We start from the raw sequence: 14,177 nt of genomic DNA, 5'->3' as shown, positions 1-14,177 counted from the left end.
GATGTGCCTGGAATGGGATTGAGGCTTCTCATCAAACCATGCAGAAAAGAGACAGAATCACAAGGCAGGTAGAAGGGACTGGCTAGGGGTGCCTCTTTTAGGGGGGGAGGGGGAAGGGGCTGAAGTTCCCATTCGTACGGGAACATTGCTGGGTGTTTCCCTTTGTCAGGGAGCGAGGGGAAAGTGCCCAGTTTGCTGCCTTCCTCCCTCTGGCTGTGGAGCACAAGGAGCAGACAAACCTGGACCTGTCCCAGCCTAGGGAGATGTGCCTGCTGGAGCTGCAGCAGCCATGGAGAGGCACGTCTCACCTGGCTTAATTGAGTTAAGGACCCGAGGAACACCTAGTAAATCCTCTAGTAGATTTATAATAGAGTGTTTTGGTTGTAATGTGAGGGAACCACAGGCCACATCCTGACTGTCGAGCTAAGGCAAAGTTAGCATGCGTATGCTTGGGACCTTTCACCTAGATAAGTGGTCATGAGCTAAACCATAAGTTCCACATATGGTTGTGACCTTGATCGTAGACACATCACAAAGAACTTGATCTGACCTCATGTCTACTCTATAGGCTGGTGTGTTTGTATGTAAGTGTGCCCTAACGTTTTGTGGGTTAGGAAAGTAAGTTTGGACATAGGAGGGCTTAAGTGTTCAGGCTTTATAGAAGAGGTGACCCATCATGCCAAAGAAGGCTCTTTATTCTTGGTTTATTATCCTTTTGTTTATTAATCTGTTAGTTCCTAATTGCAAGTTTTAAGTCAGTTAAGTAAAACTCTAGTTAGCCTCTTTCGTTCTTTAGCCTCTCCTGAGCGCTGCGCCTTCCCCTCAAGAATTGAGGAAGCTGGACCTAAACTATCTTGGCGTGCTAGCGGCGAGGCTGGTCCTTTGCCTCTTACCACCTGGTTATCCAGGAAGGATGTGAGGATATTAATCAAAAACTTGTTAGTGCATAATATCGCATGCACCTCTAGAACAATATTCTTGCCTTTGTAACTCTGATTATTTTACCATTTGATTACTAGTTCACTTATCTCAGTGAAAGTGTTTAAGGGTACGTTTGTCTGTGTGAGCATCTGCGTCTCCTTTGTAGCCTGCAAGCCTCTATACTCTCTTAAACCTTTCGCTGTTTTGTCCTATTCTAGCAATAATGCAAGGACCTCCAGGAATCTTATCCTGTTTAGAAGTTGGCTTTAGCAGTAGTATGGATTGGTTCTAAGTCAGAGTTAATATGTGTGATTTTTTAAAAGGAATTATAGTTAGATAATAGTGTGTGGAAATTTCCAGCTAGGCCAGAGGTCAAACCACAAAAGACCAGTGTGTTGACACAGAATGAATCATTCTCTCATGAAGTCCCAAAATACCATGACCTGCCAGACTGAACATCCTGCTTTACCAAGCAGGGGCAGTGAGCGACTTGTGGTATTTCTTGGTAATTAAGCCACAAGTTCCCTTTTTACCCATTTTAGAAACTTGTCCACAAAGGCGTGAAGTGATTTTTCATGTCCTGGTTTAATGCTCCAATCAAATGTGTGCCCTCTCCAAAGCCTTAGGGTGTGGAAATCTGTTTTGGCCTTGGCCATAGGTGATGCAAGAATGCCTATGAGATCCCTATGTACAGGTAACCTCATGCTTCATCCTGTCGTCACCTCAGAAGGGTGTTATGTCAGTAGACGCAGCGGGAGTTGCTCTGAGGGCCATGAGATCGTAGGCATAAGGGAATCCCATTTGCGCCCATTGACATCAACCAGTTTCCTCAGCATCACCTTTAAGGGTCGATTGGTTCGCTCCCCCATCCCAGATGACTGTGGTCGGGATGGGAAGTGTAGTCTCTGCAGGACTCCCATCAATTTAAGACAGTTGGAAAAACTGCTCTGCTCTGCGATCCCTGGTCTGACTCCATTTTCGCAGGCATCCCCTGGCGAGAGAAGACATTCTACCACCACCTTGGCTGTTGGTTTTCAGAGGAAAAGCCTCTAGCCATTTGGAAAAGGGAACCACAAGATACTGGTTCCCGTTTGGGGTGCACGGTAGAGGGCCTATGAAATCAATCTGCCAAACCTCCCCTTTCCCTCCTCCGCTGGATCCTCGTACACTTGGGATTGTAATGGTGCGCTCTGTTTGACTGCATTCGGGGTAACCTGAGCACAGGTTAAGCAGGTGTGTCGGTACTACAGCTGCATATCTAATCCCAGAAGTGGCCACCCATCCACATTCTGGAGACATTGGATGGTTTTCCCTACTCCCTGGTGTCTTCCTGTGGGAGTATCATGAACCATGTGGATCATTTCCCTTCTCAAAGGAGTAGGGACCACCTGTATATGATAGCAGTTTTCAGGTATCTAAAAGGGTGTCACAAGGAAGAGAGAAAAATTGTTCTCCTTGGCCTCTGATGATAGGTCAAGAAGCAATGGAATTAAATTGTAGCAAGGGAGGTTGAGGTTGGACATTACGAAAAACTTCCTACCTGTCAGAGTGATGAAACACTGGAATCAATTGCCTAGGGAGGTTGTGGAATCTCCATCTCTGGAGATACTCAGGAGCAGGTTAGAGACACACCTGTCAGGGATGGTAGACAGTACTGGGTCCTGCCGTGAGGGCAGGGGACTGGACTCGATGATCTCTTGAGGTCCCTTCCAGTTCTAGTGTTCTATGATACAGGGAAAGGAACCCCCTTATACAAGAGGACGTTGTCCACTCCCTGTAATTGCTGTCTGTATCTCCCGTAGCGAGGATTTGATTTGGGCGGCCATTCCCCATCTGTCTTTGAAAGTTCTTGAATTATTTCCATGGTTTTTTTATCTAGGGCCTGCAACTCTTTGAGATCAGGCACATCAGTCTTGACGGCTGCAACAGGACATTTGGGACCAAGAGTAGCAATGAGGGTTTTTAAGGTTTTCTCTTCCCAGGGCTCTCCTGAACAGGCCCCTTCACAAGCTAATCTATCAGCTTTCTCGTTTTCAAGGGCATACGGGTTGGATTTGGAATGAGCTTCAACCTTTTTAACTGAGATTAAACATCCTGAAGGCATGACTTTGGGAGCCAGGTGGCGGATGTACTTTAACAGCAAAGCGTATTTAATCACATCGGTGGATGTGAACTCGTTTTTCTCCCAACAGGGGAAGTACTCGGAGAGAGAACTGCACACCTAGGCTGAATCTGAGAACAGACTAAGGTCCCGATATGGAGCTTTGGTGGGGGCTTGCACAGAGTGTTCCAACACGCAAGCTACTGCTGCCCATTTAAGGCCTTGTTCTAAGCCAAAGCCTTAAGATATAGTCCATGTTGGGAATGTGTGAGAACTCCAGTGTGGCTAACTCCAGTGTAGCTACTGGGGTGTGCATGAGTTTGCCCTCTTCGAGGCTCTTCTTTTCCCATAGAGGGAATGGCATGGATCCCATATCCTGCATGTGGAGTACCCTAGCATAGAAGCTAGACCCAGCAACAGAGTAGATAACTAGTTTACTGGCTGTAATTCTCTAGCTGATATTTGAATAGCTTGAGCAAACTCTCCCTGTTATAACATTTAATAATATTTATTTAGAATCATAGAGCTGGAAGAGACCTCAGGAGGTCATCATGTCCAGCCCCCTGCCCAAAGCAGGACCAATCCCACTACATCATCATTTAAGTCACAATAGTGCGAAGAGAAGGCTCTGAAGATCGAATGCCTTTGGACATTGGGTTACTTGCTCCGGGGTGAAAGTTGAGAGACACTTCCCTTGTTGCTACACTGAGAAGGACTGCACTGAAGAGACACTAGGTGCAATGCTTCTTGCCCTTTAAAAGTTAGCCTGCAGGATAGGGATGCGAACGATGAGTCGACTATCTGATAACCATCTGATAAGCATTTGCTTAACAGGCTAGTCGACTAGTCACCCCCCTTGCTGTCCCTGTCAGAAAGAGGCAGTAAGGGAAGGGGGAAGAGGAGGGAGTTCTTCAGGGTATTTCAAAGCAGCAGGGCCGCATGGAGCCCGGGGTCAGCTGGGGGCTCCACCGATGACTCAGGCTCCATGCAGCGCTGCCACTTTGAAACACCGCAGGAAACACGGGGCCGGCGGGGGACTGACGAGTTCCCCACTGGCCCCGTGTTCCTGACAGCTTTCGTCTTTGAAGTGTAGCAACAGCCCCTTGCTACACTTCAAAGGCGGAAGCACCCTTATGGACTAATCGAATAGTCGATGCAAACGGCATTGACTATTCGATGACCCAAATAACTGAAATTTTACATCCCTACTGCAAGGTGCCCTAGATAGCAAAGTGACCGGCATTTCGAAAGCAGGTCAGTCAGAGGATAAGCTGTTCTAGGCCAGATGAAAATCCCACCCTGGCCTGGCCCAATCAGGGGAGGTGTACATCTTTGTCCAGAGGAGACTGCGAAGGGAGTAAGTTAGCTGAGACAGGAACAGGGGAGAGACCCTCCTTTACTTTGCTTACGTTGCTTTCTCTTTGCAGGTAAGTGGGATCCAGTCCTGTGACTGATGAATTTTCTGGAAGAGTGAAGCACGTTCCGGGTTGATTAGAGGCTCAGTAAACGCTGGTACTTGTGCTGCCTGGTTTTTAGTGGCCAAAGCAGAAGCAGTGAGGTCACTTACGTACCGAGCCCCAAAGCACCATGGAGGACAGCTCTCCGCATTCCTTTGGGCTTGATGTGCTTCATAATCTTAAAGTGACTCTTGTTAATGACACAGCCCCCAGGGCTAAGCGGCACTTAGGCTTCCTGGAGGAGGATCAGCCCCTGCAGTCCCCTGCTAAGAAACTGTGCCACCTGAGTCATTACTGTAGCACTCCGTGCCCATCAAAAAAGCTACCACGGTGCTCCTCAGATTCTCCCTGCTTTCTAGACTCCTCTGCCTGTCTGGATGATACCCAGTTGGAGAACATTGTCATCCGAGTGAGTCTTCCAGAAGACAGCGCTGTGGCCCTTTCTGTGGATAGAACCAGATGTTTTGATGATAGTGAGCCAGATGACACTCTGCTGGAGCCCTCGGATGACGAACAAGGGAACTCTCCCTTCAATTACACGGAGGAAGAGTGTAAGGAATTGTTAGCAGATGATAGCTTAGAGGACCAGCACTCTACTGGAGAGAGTGCCTTGGTGACTCAAGATGTATGGAGCCCAAGTGAGAAGGAAATGAGCAGCAACTATACACAGGAATCAGTCCACTCTGAAGACACCAAGGCGTCATTCAGAACTATAGATGAGTTTGTAAGTAACGAGTTTCTGTCTCAAACTGGCTCTTTTGTTAATCCTGAATATCATCCAATTCTTGAGACTCAAACGGCCCCTTCTGTGGGGGAAGGAGGCCTGGCCGGGGACTGCTTGAAAGCCGGTGAAGCCATTGGCACCCGGTTGGACTGTGACCTTCAGGGGCTTCTCAATCTTTCCCCGACTGATGCAGACTCAGTAGATCAGCTGGAAGGAGATGATGGCTTGGAGGAAACCGGCGGAAAAGCTTCACGAGTAATAAGACACGACCCGCTCCAAAGGGCAAGCAAACTTAGTGCAGGCTATGATGAAATCAGCTCAAATAGCTTGGATGTTGAAGAGGACCCTGAGTGCCTGGCTTCTAAGGAGCCGCACAATGCAGGCATGGAGAGCGTGGAAAAGCTGCTATCAGAAATCAAAGAGCCATCTCCTTTTGATGCGCACTTTAAAATTGCCTCGTATTCTCCTGCCCCTGCCTGTGGCCACAGTAAGGATGAAATGGAGAATCCAGTACCTCTGTTGCAACTGCCTCTGAAAACCTCTGATGTCTTAAATTGGGACCCTTCCAGAGGAGCTGGCAATGGATCATCAGGGACCTTTGGCTCCCCAAAAGATTTGAACCAGGAGTCCACCTCTGTTGAAGAATCATCAGACACTGTTAAAGTAAACACACACGTCTCTGTCTCTTTCCGGTTATAAATCAGCTTGGCCTTGGTGGTTTTTACAAGAAAATGTTTAATTTTAAAAATGGTTAAAATTGAAATCCTTTTGGCTTTCAACAAAGCAATCAGCTGGCGAAGCAGAACAAATGGGCAGGAGGGTGGATGGGTGAGACGTGATTTTATTTAAACGTCGCTCGGTGGGCAGTAGCAGTATCCGGGTGTGTCCGTGGCTTTGCAGCCTTGCACAGTCAGTGAGTTTTTCTGCAGGCAAATAATGAACACAGGAGTGTCTTTTGTCCACCTCATCCTCTTTCTCCTCCTCTCTCCAGAAAAACGCGGTCGTCTTAGACCAGAACCGTGGAGAAGAGCCCGCCTGCGGGAAGAAGCTAGGCAAAGTCATTCCCGTGCCGCAGGTGGAAGAAAGGTAATATGTTAGGCATTCCTTGGCTCCGCAGTTCTCGCACTGGTCTGTGGAGCACTTGCTGGGGGCCTAGAGACCTGGCTGCTTGTGAGGTTAATAACGCTTCTCGCTTCCGCTTGCTGAATTGCACAGAAAGGCGGGGATTTATAGACTGCACTGGGAGGCAGTATTCCCATGTGAACGATTGCTGTAGTTGTCCCAAGGGTTACTTGTGAAAGGTGGGATCACCTCCCCTCCCACTCCTGAATCTGACAGCCTGTGTCGGAGATGTTCTTAGGCTAGGTCTATGCTACGCCAGAAATTCGACTTAAGAGACGCAAGTCCAGCTGCGAGAATTGCAGAGCTGGAGTCGTTATAGCATAAACCGAATTTCAGGGCCGAGCCCACTCTGGGAGGTTGACAGGAGAATCAACTTCCCTTAGTCCTTGCAATTCTAAGGAGTACCAAGTCAACAGGACGCCCTCAGCGTTTGATTTAGCTGGTCCTTACTAGACCTGTTAAATCGAACCCTGGAAGATCTGCCTCCGAGCATGGATCTTCCTGGAGTACTGCTTGAACCTCTCTAGTCTGGCACCCTGGGAACCTACCCGGTGCTGAACCAAAGAATTTGCCAGACCACAAGAGGTCAGTATTGTCTAGCAGCATGACCAGCACTTCCACTGCTTGCTGAGCTCAATTAGAGCCAAATAACAGCACAGAACACTGAGAGCCAGGCTACTTTTTCGAAAAAACCCTGTAGTCTAGCCACACCCTGCGTGGTCACTGGTCCCCTTTATCCCTTGGGCTTCCAGCAGATGGCAGCAACAGTCCACTGAGGAATGAGAGGGAACAGTGATAGCTGTCAGAGCAGGCCGTGCACAGCGCTGGTGTAGCCAGGCCTGTTCCCGGATGTTAGGGACAGGATGGGGGAGCAATGTCTTTTATTTAACAGAAGTTGGTCCGATAAAAGAGAGTCCCTCGCCCACCTCGTGTTTCAAGCTGGCAGTGTGAGGTAGGGAAAGATTCTACCATGATCTACTCTTACTCCTCAATGGACTGTTGCATCTGATACTCTAGATTTGCCACGCCCTTCCCTCCATCTTCTTCTGCGCCCAGTCCCGCTCCAACCCGGCTTTGTGGTGCTCTCTGTTATTGTCACGGCTAATGGGGACAAGTGTCCGCTCCTCCCACAGGCTGAGCACGGACTTGTCGGCTGTCCTGCTCCTAGGAGTGGCTTGCCACGTCTCTCCTCACGGTTAATGTGTGCCGAAAAAAAAGGCACTTTTGTCTGAATCAGCCACACAGAAGAGCCTGCTGCTGTTTGTTACACGGAGCTTTACTTCCCAGGCACGTCCGACAAATTAACTTTCTTTTTCTTTCTCTTTAGACCAAAACGCCGGTTATGCATTTCCGAAGTAGAACTCGAACAAAAGAAGCATATTTATATCCAATGTGTGCGTGCCCATATACAGAATTCCATGGATCCTGCACCAGGTAACCGGCAGTGAGGACTGGGACAGGGTGTTGGGCAGAGGGGACGGCACAGAGCAAACCCCAAGGGCCACGTTTAGTTTGTTGGCGTTCAGCAAAGCTGGTTCAGATCTTGTGGTTTTTAGGCAGCAATAAGAATAACGTCGCCTGCTCCGCTTGCAGCAACGAGGGGTCCAATATGTCACCGGCCTTACGGTGGGACTAAGCAGTTTCTCTGACTGCAGTAGCTGAGATGGACCGAGAGTTTGAGGCACGTGCTCGGGTGGCATGGACAACGCAGGCACGCTGAAACACTGGCACTTTGGGCAGCGAGGGCTTTGCACTTGCACTTCGGTCGTAACGTGCAAAATGGGAGGAGTGCTCATGGGCCCGTGTCTGTGGGGGCGTTGTAGCTGTGATCATTCCTCCAGGAATCTAGACCAAAATGCCCACCGGATCTGGGCTCTCCCCCTGCCTCTTGCTGGGAAGGGGAACCGAGCAGGGGACTGAAAGAAATACCTCGGTATGCCACCCCTTTGGTTAGCCTACAATACAAAAAAGCCTACCTATCACTTGAACGGTTAGGTCTTGATTTGATTTAATATCTTTAATTTATTAAAGGTCAGCTGTCTTTATTAAATATGTCATACTTGTCCATTGGCAGCAATTTAACGTCATTGTTCACAATCTGCTGCGTAACCTCCCCATCCCTCTCACCTGCCCCGCTTCGCTGTGGTAGCATAGCTCTCGTCCGTCACTCGTATGTTGCCTGTTTCGGCCGGAAGCTAGTTTGAGATGGGGACTGTCTTTTTACCTGTCCAGCCCACCGCTACACATACAGCTTTTCTGTGCTGTTGGTGGCGTTTATAGGCTAAATCACTTAGTGTCGCTAAGCGGGTTTTGCCCACGAAAGTTTCATGATGCAAGATTTATTTGTGTTCGTCTCTAAGGCGCCATAGGACTACTCGTTTTTAGTGTAGCCAATTCCTTTAACTGCCAACCATTCAATCTCGATGGACACTGTCTAGTTGGGACGGAGTCCATTTTCTGAGCTAACTTTTCCTTGTCTGGCAAAGTGAGTGGACCTATGGCTTTGAGTGTCTGTGGGTATGTCTACACTACCCCGCTAGTTCGAACTAGGAGGGTAATGTAGGCATACCACACTTGCAAATGAAGTCCGGGATTTGAATTTCCCGGGCTTCATTTGCATAAACTGGGTGCCGCCATTTTTAAATCCCTGCTCGTTCGAACCCCGTGCCGTGCGGCTACACGCGGCACGAACTAGGTAGTTCGGACTAGGCTTCCTAGTCCGAACTACCGTTACTCCTCATTCCACGGGGTTCGAACGAGCAGGGATTTAAAAATGGCGGCGCCCAGTTTATGCAAATGAAGCCCGGGAAATTCAAATCCCGGGCTTCATTTGCAAGTGCGGACTGCCTACATTACCCTCCTAGTTCGAACTAGGAGGGTAGTGTAGACATACCCTGTGTGTCCTTCTGCAACTAGGGAATGGAATATTTCCAAAGAAAGACATTTGCTTGCGGCTTTCCACGTGCATCTAAATGCTGCAGAGGCTGCATCCTAGCGGATGTAACATTGAGATGCGCTTTGAACATCTGTTTCCAAGTCACTGGCTGAAACTGTTCATAAACTGATCACTAAAGAGATCATCAGGCGGCTCACTAGTTGAGCATTCAGTCTTCATTCAGCCATCAGTGGAATGAAATCCTCTTTGATGAGAGCCTCACCGTGGGTTCCGTCTGGCCCTGAATCCACTGCCGCTAGTGCCAAGACTCTCTGTTCTTACTTCATCTCCAGTGATGTGGCTTGCAGCACCGATTGTTCACCCAGTATTGGTACTTCCTCTCGGTCTGTAAGGGAGAGGTCCCACAGAACAGCTGCGACCTCCCTTGTTTTAAAGGGGATGTGAAGAACAAATGCAACGGTGAGTTTTCCCCTTCCCTCTATCGATCCTTCTCTTGCCGTTTGCAAGGTGGTTCAGTAAATGGGCCGTCACAGGATACTGACGTCCTAATTGTGCCTGTTGAACAGCAGGTGGAGCAAGCACTGTTCAGACAACTTCCAGGGCCTCAATCGTAGGGCTCTTCAGTACCTGGCATGCAGGTCGCTAATAGGGTCTTTCCTTAAGAGCGTCTCTGCTAGTAAAACTGTCCCAGGTGTGTGTCCAGGGGCAGATCGACACAGCATGTTACAGGGCTTCTTCCCCATGAAGGTGACATGTTTATCACCGGTCTGGAAATGCATCGTTTGCATAGTAAGGCTTCCCAGCTGGGTTATGCCGTTGGCAACCGGGCTGAGATGTGACGAAGCTGGATCCTCTGGACCAGAGGGACAGAGAAGGCAACTTGTGAAGTGCCACAGAGGACAGTTAGGACCAGATTTGTGTTAACACCTTTCATTGAAGGTCTTTATTAAATAGCAGGTCCCACGGTTCTGGGAAGCATTGCAGGCAAGGAGGGTTCAGTAATACAAGGGGCCTAAGGGCAGCTGTTGGCTATGACTTAGGGGAAGATCTAAGGTGTGGGCTGAGCTTTCCTGAGGGAGGAATCCTAATCAAACCAAGCTTGGGACCGAGGCTTGAACAGGGGTATGGGCTGTTTGTGCAGCAGGTTGGGAAAGGTGCCTGTTCACAGTGAGACTTAGTTGGGGCTTGGGGAGGGGAGCTTCTGGAAGTCAGCTGTTTCGTGGTAGCATCATCTCTCCCTCCCCCCTCCAAGCCGCCAATGTCCATGGATAGCTTTTCTCCTTTTTACTGGTTTGGGAGGATGGGAATGTGTCTCTAGGCAAAGGGAAATAATCCAGTGCTTAGGGAACATACCTGGGAGTTCAGATCCACATCCTGTTGACTCATGCAGACTGGCCGTGGCAAGTCACTTCGACTTTGCCTTCCTTCCCCTTTCTCCGTCCGTAGACAGTGATGACTATTCTTCCTGCTTTCTCTGAAGCGCTCGGAGGTCATTCGATTAAATAAGGCTGGGAGCACAAAGCGTTCTCTAACTGGCCACGTTTTCAAAGAGTCCAAATACTCCAAGGAGACCAGATGCTGCTTACGAGTGGCAAGGGATTTTTTTCTACAGCTGGGCATTGGCTTTCCACTGTGATCCAGGACCCACTCATAGTGTGAAGAGGTGGCAGGTTATGAAGTGTTGGCTCTTCTTTTTAGCTACGGATCTTAAAGCGATTGCTTAATGGCCCTCTTCTAGGGAAAGAACTGCTGTGCTTGCCAATGGAAAGGGACGTTTTCTTATGTTTTTGTGAATGGGCGGGAGAAATGGCCAAAGACCATCTTGAAACCTAGCCCATGCTATGACACTTTTGAGACGTTGCACTGTAGGGAAAAACCCCGCCCTGTCCCTGAGGGAGTGAGGGGTGGGCAGAGGAGCCGTATGGAAAAGATCAGTCACCAATTTCTGTCTTTTATAAATAAAACTGATTCTGAAGTTTTCTCCTGGCTTTACATCACGCTGGGGCAAAGCAGGAGGAAAACCAGCTGAACAGACAATTACATTCCCCTAATCTGTGGTTGCTGTACACAAAGCTCCACCGCGCTGCACCTGTCCTCTGTTACGGCTCCAGCATACTCAGGCTTTTGGTGAGTAAGGAGATCTGGCCGGAGCACCTCTGTGATCTCACCCAGCATCTGAGAACAGCAATCAGCTGTCAGTTGCCTCAGCCCTGCTTGGCACATGGTTTTGGGGGAGGAGATAACAGGGAAAGAAGAAGACACTCAGTGAGGGGCAGGGTTTTCTGTAAGCGTGGTGCTTGTGCGGCCACTCAGGAGAAATTCAGATGCTGCCCAGCTGACTAGCAGAGTGCTCACAACTAGGTTTTGTATTTCTACTGGTGGTGCACATTCGCACATGCTTCAGTGCAGGCAACAACATTTATTCTGCACATGGATGGGAAAGATTGGCAGGAACGTTGTCAGGGGTAGAAAGAGTAAGAACTTGTGGTAGATCAACTGGGAGAAATCACAAATCTTCCAGTGACTTCTCATCTACTCTAAATAGATTGAAATGCTGGGTTGCTGTCTGAATTGAGCGGCTCGGCAGCTTATGCCTGATGGGTCTCTGCATTTTGTCAGCCCTCTTGGCGCTTTGGCTTGAGCGTGGACGTCCAAAGAGTCGTCTTTGGGAAGTGTGCTGTTGAAAAAGAATGGCCCTTGTCCGACTCAGGACAGGTCTTTGCAAACAGAAGCGAATGTCCCAGTGGATGAAGGAGAGGTGGGGCTGGTCTGTACAGAGGCCCTCCGTAGACAGTTCCTTGCTGGGGAATGGAGGAGGGTACCCGGTCGAGCCACTTGCAGTGTTAGCAACATGGCTGCAGTAGCTAGATGGAAAACTACCAGTGTTCACATTGGCTGAGGAAGGCCACTGTTGTCTCTTGCTAGCAACGTCATAACGGACTTCCACAGTAGCGTGTGTCGCAAGGAGTGTGCAGGAGTCTCACTTGCACGTCCACGCGCTGACACATGCAGTGGGCAAAATACAAGCGTTGCAGATACGCTTTGAACGGCTGACTTCCCCCTTTTGTGATCTGGCCACGCACGCTCACGGACCTTGCCAGACTGTCCGTTGCATTCTCTTGCCGAGGATTCCTGGTGCAAGGCCATTAGAGAATGCCTGATCTACTGAAAGGGCTTGTTCTGTGCGGTAGGCTATGCGGCTGTATGATCAATAATGTTACATCCTTGTCAGAGCTAAGTGATGGTGGATAAAGGTGTCTCTTGCTACACTCTGCTCATAGATGTGCAAATGGATCCGTACAGGGAGGAGCGGAGTTTGCTACTTGGAAAGCTTCCTAGCAAGTAATATTCTACTTATGTCAGGAGCAGGTGTCTGCAACATTTCCGTGGAAGCTCGAGTGCCCTTGAAAATGGACATGTCTTTCTGGAAGACTCTGTCTGCCCCATGGTGAAAGACCAGGACCCACATTAGGAGCTGGGACCAGAGTTCCCACTCTGCTACTGTCTTTTATCTAGCCTCATGTGGCATGCCTGATCTCCCATTAACTCCTTCCTTTGCTGAATTGCAGATGCTTTACATGAGTTGTACGCTCTGATGAATAAGGTTGCCAGCAGAGAGTACCAAACCCAGGATCACAGATGGCAGCATCCATCCGACCTCACCATGAGGTATGGTATCAATGTTTGTGAGGGTGGGGGAGCAGAGGAAAAGCCCCTCTTAAAATGGGGAAAGGAAACCGACTTCACAAAGACCCTTGTCCAGGAGCTCATAGCCACGGCCGGTGTTTTGTTTTGTCTTTGTTTTGAAACTCATTTAAGAATGTGAAGTAACTAAGGCCTGAACGTGGGCTCTTGTTTGAAATGGTTATAGCTTGAGAGAGAGTCTCCTGGATTCTAACTATCTATCCAGAGAAATAAAACGCCGCAGTGCTCACCATGCCTGACGGATGCTGTGGGAAACAAAGCTTCAAGCCAAATCAACATGACAGCACAAGTGTCCGGTAAAATGCTTCTATGATCTCTTGCCAGTGAAAGTTACTACGAAGGTTTTCCTCCCTAGAGGAGGCTCCCCTCTTCCATCTCATCAGAGAGGAAACCAGCACGGGAGCGAGTTGTGTTGGTGACCCCTGATACGGACGCCAGTCTTTCCGGACTGACGCTGTCCAGTCACGTTGCTGCGTTAGGCCTGCTTAATCATGATACCTTGTGCTGACCTGCTGACGTAGAACTGAGAAGCTGCTGGCGTGAATAGCCCGAGCCAGCCAGATGCTCTTTCTTCTAAATAACTGTATTGACCGTTCATTTTGTTTTTGTAAGCATGACCCCACCCAGCGGCTTCCTCTTCACGAATATTATTTCCTAGCCGTGTTGAGATCTCGGCCCAAGCCAAAGTGAAAGACTGAAGAGGAGCCCGCTCTGTTCCTAGCAGACGGGGGGATGCAGCATCTGACAGCAGTATGGAAAAGCTTTGTTTCCCTGCATCTGAAAGTGTTACAAACAAGTTCACTAAATGGAATTGGATTGTGGGATTTTTGTTTAGTTGTTTTTTTTTTTATTTGAAATCATTAAGAATACGAGTGGCCAGACTGGGTCAGACCAAAGGTCCATCTTGCCCAGTGCCCTGTCTGCTGACAGCGGCCAATGCCAGACGCCCCAGTGGGAGTATTGTAGGAAGTGTTTTTGAGGGGGTTTGGTTTTTGAACAAAGCCAGCAGCTTTTGCAGAATGTGCTAGCTCCCGGCAATGGCAATATTTGCATGCCAGCAGCTCCTTCTTTGGGAATTAAATGAGAAGTAAACTCTCATGCACTGAGCAACTTTCAGACTTTCCTGGCAGGCCAAGGAGAAACAGATCTCTGCAAGGAGGGTGAGAGAACAGAGAAAGCACTAAAGATAATGCACCTGGAAGGACTCTTCTTGTGCTCTCAGGCTGTTACTTAACAGGCAGCATGGCTAGA

At 48.9% G+C, this 14,177-nt stretch overlaps 1 protein-coding gene across 5 annotated transcripts in view; it reads left to right on the top strand.

Annotated features, from left to right (window-relative positions):
- S100PBP (S100P binding protein) overlaps positions 1-14,177 on the top strand; it is a 54,949-nt gene that overhangs the window by 9,765 nt on the left and 31,007 nt on the right. For 3 of the 5 annotated variants that reach the window (XM_075908641.2, XM_075908639.2, XM_006117527.5), the window contains exons 2-5: positions 4,450-5,866; positions 6,195-6,289; positions 7,653-7,759; positions 12,791-12,890. In XM_075908641.2, the coding sequence (XP_075764756.2) occupies positions 4,610-5,866; positions 6,195-6,289; positions 7,653-7,759; positions 12,791-12,890 (1,559 nt within the window). In that variant the 5' untranslated portion in view covers positions 4,450-4,609. Of the gene's footprint in view, positions 1-4,449; positions 5,867-6,194; positions 6,290-7,652; positions 7,760-9,553; positions 12,891-14,177 lie in introns of those variants that run through there. The other 2 variants (XM_075908642.2, XM_075908640.2) reach the window with 2 other exon arrangements.

Source organism: Pelodiscus sinensis, chromosome 26, assembly GCF_052426305.1.
Source record: "Pelodiscus sinensis isolate ZL-2025 chromosome 26, ASM5242630v1, whole genome shotgun sequence".
In the NCBI taxonomy this organism is placed as follows: domain Eukaryota; kingdom Metazoa; phylum Chordata; order Testudines; family Trionychidae; genus Pelodiscus; species Pelodiscus sinensis.
The sequence above is the reverse complement of the archived record's forward strand: the minus strand, read 5'-3'. Positions and strand labels throughout refer to the sequence as shown.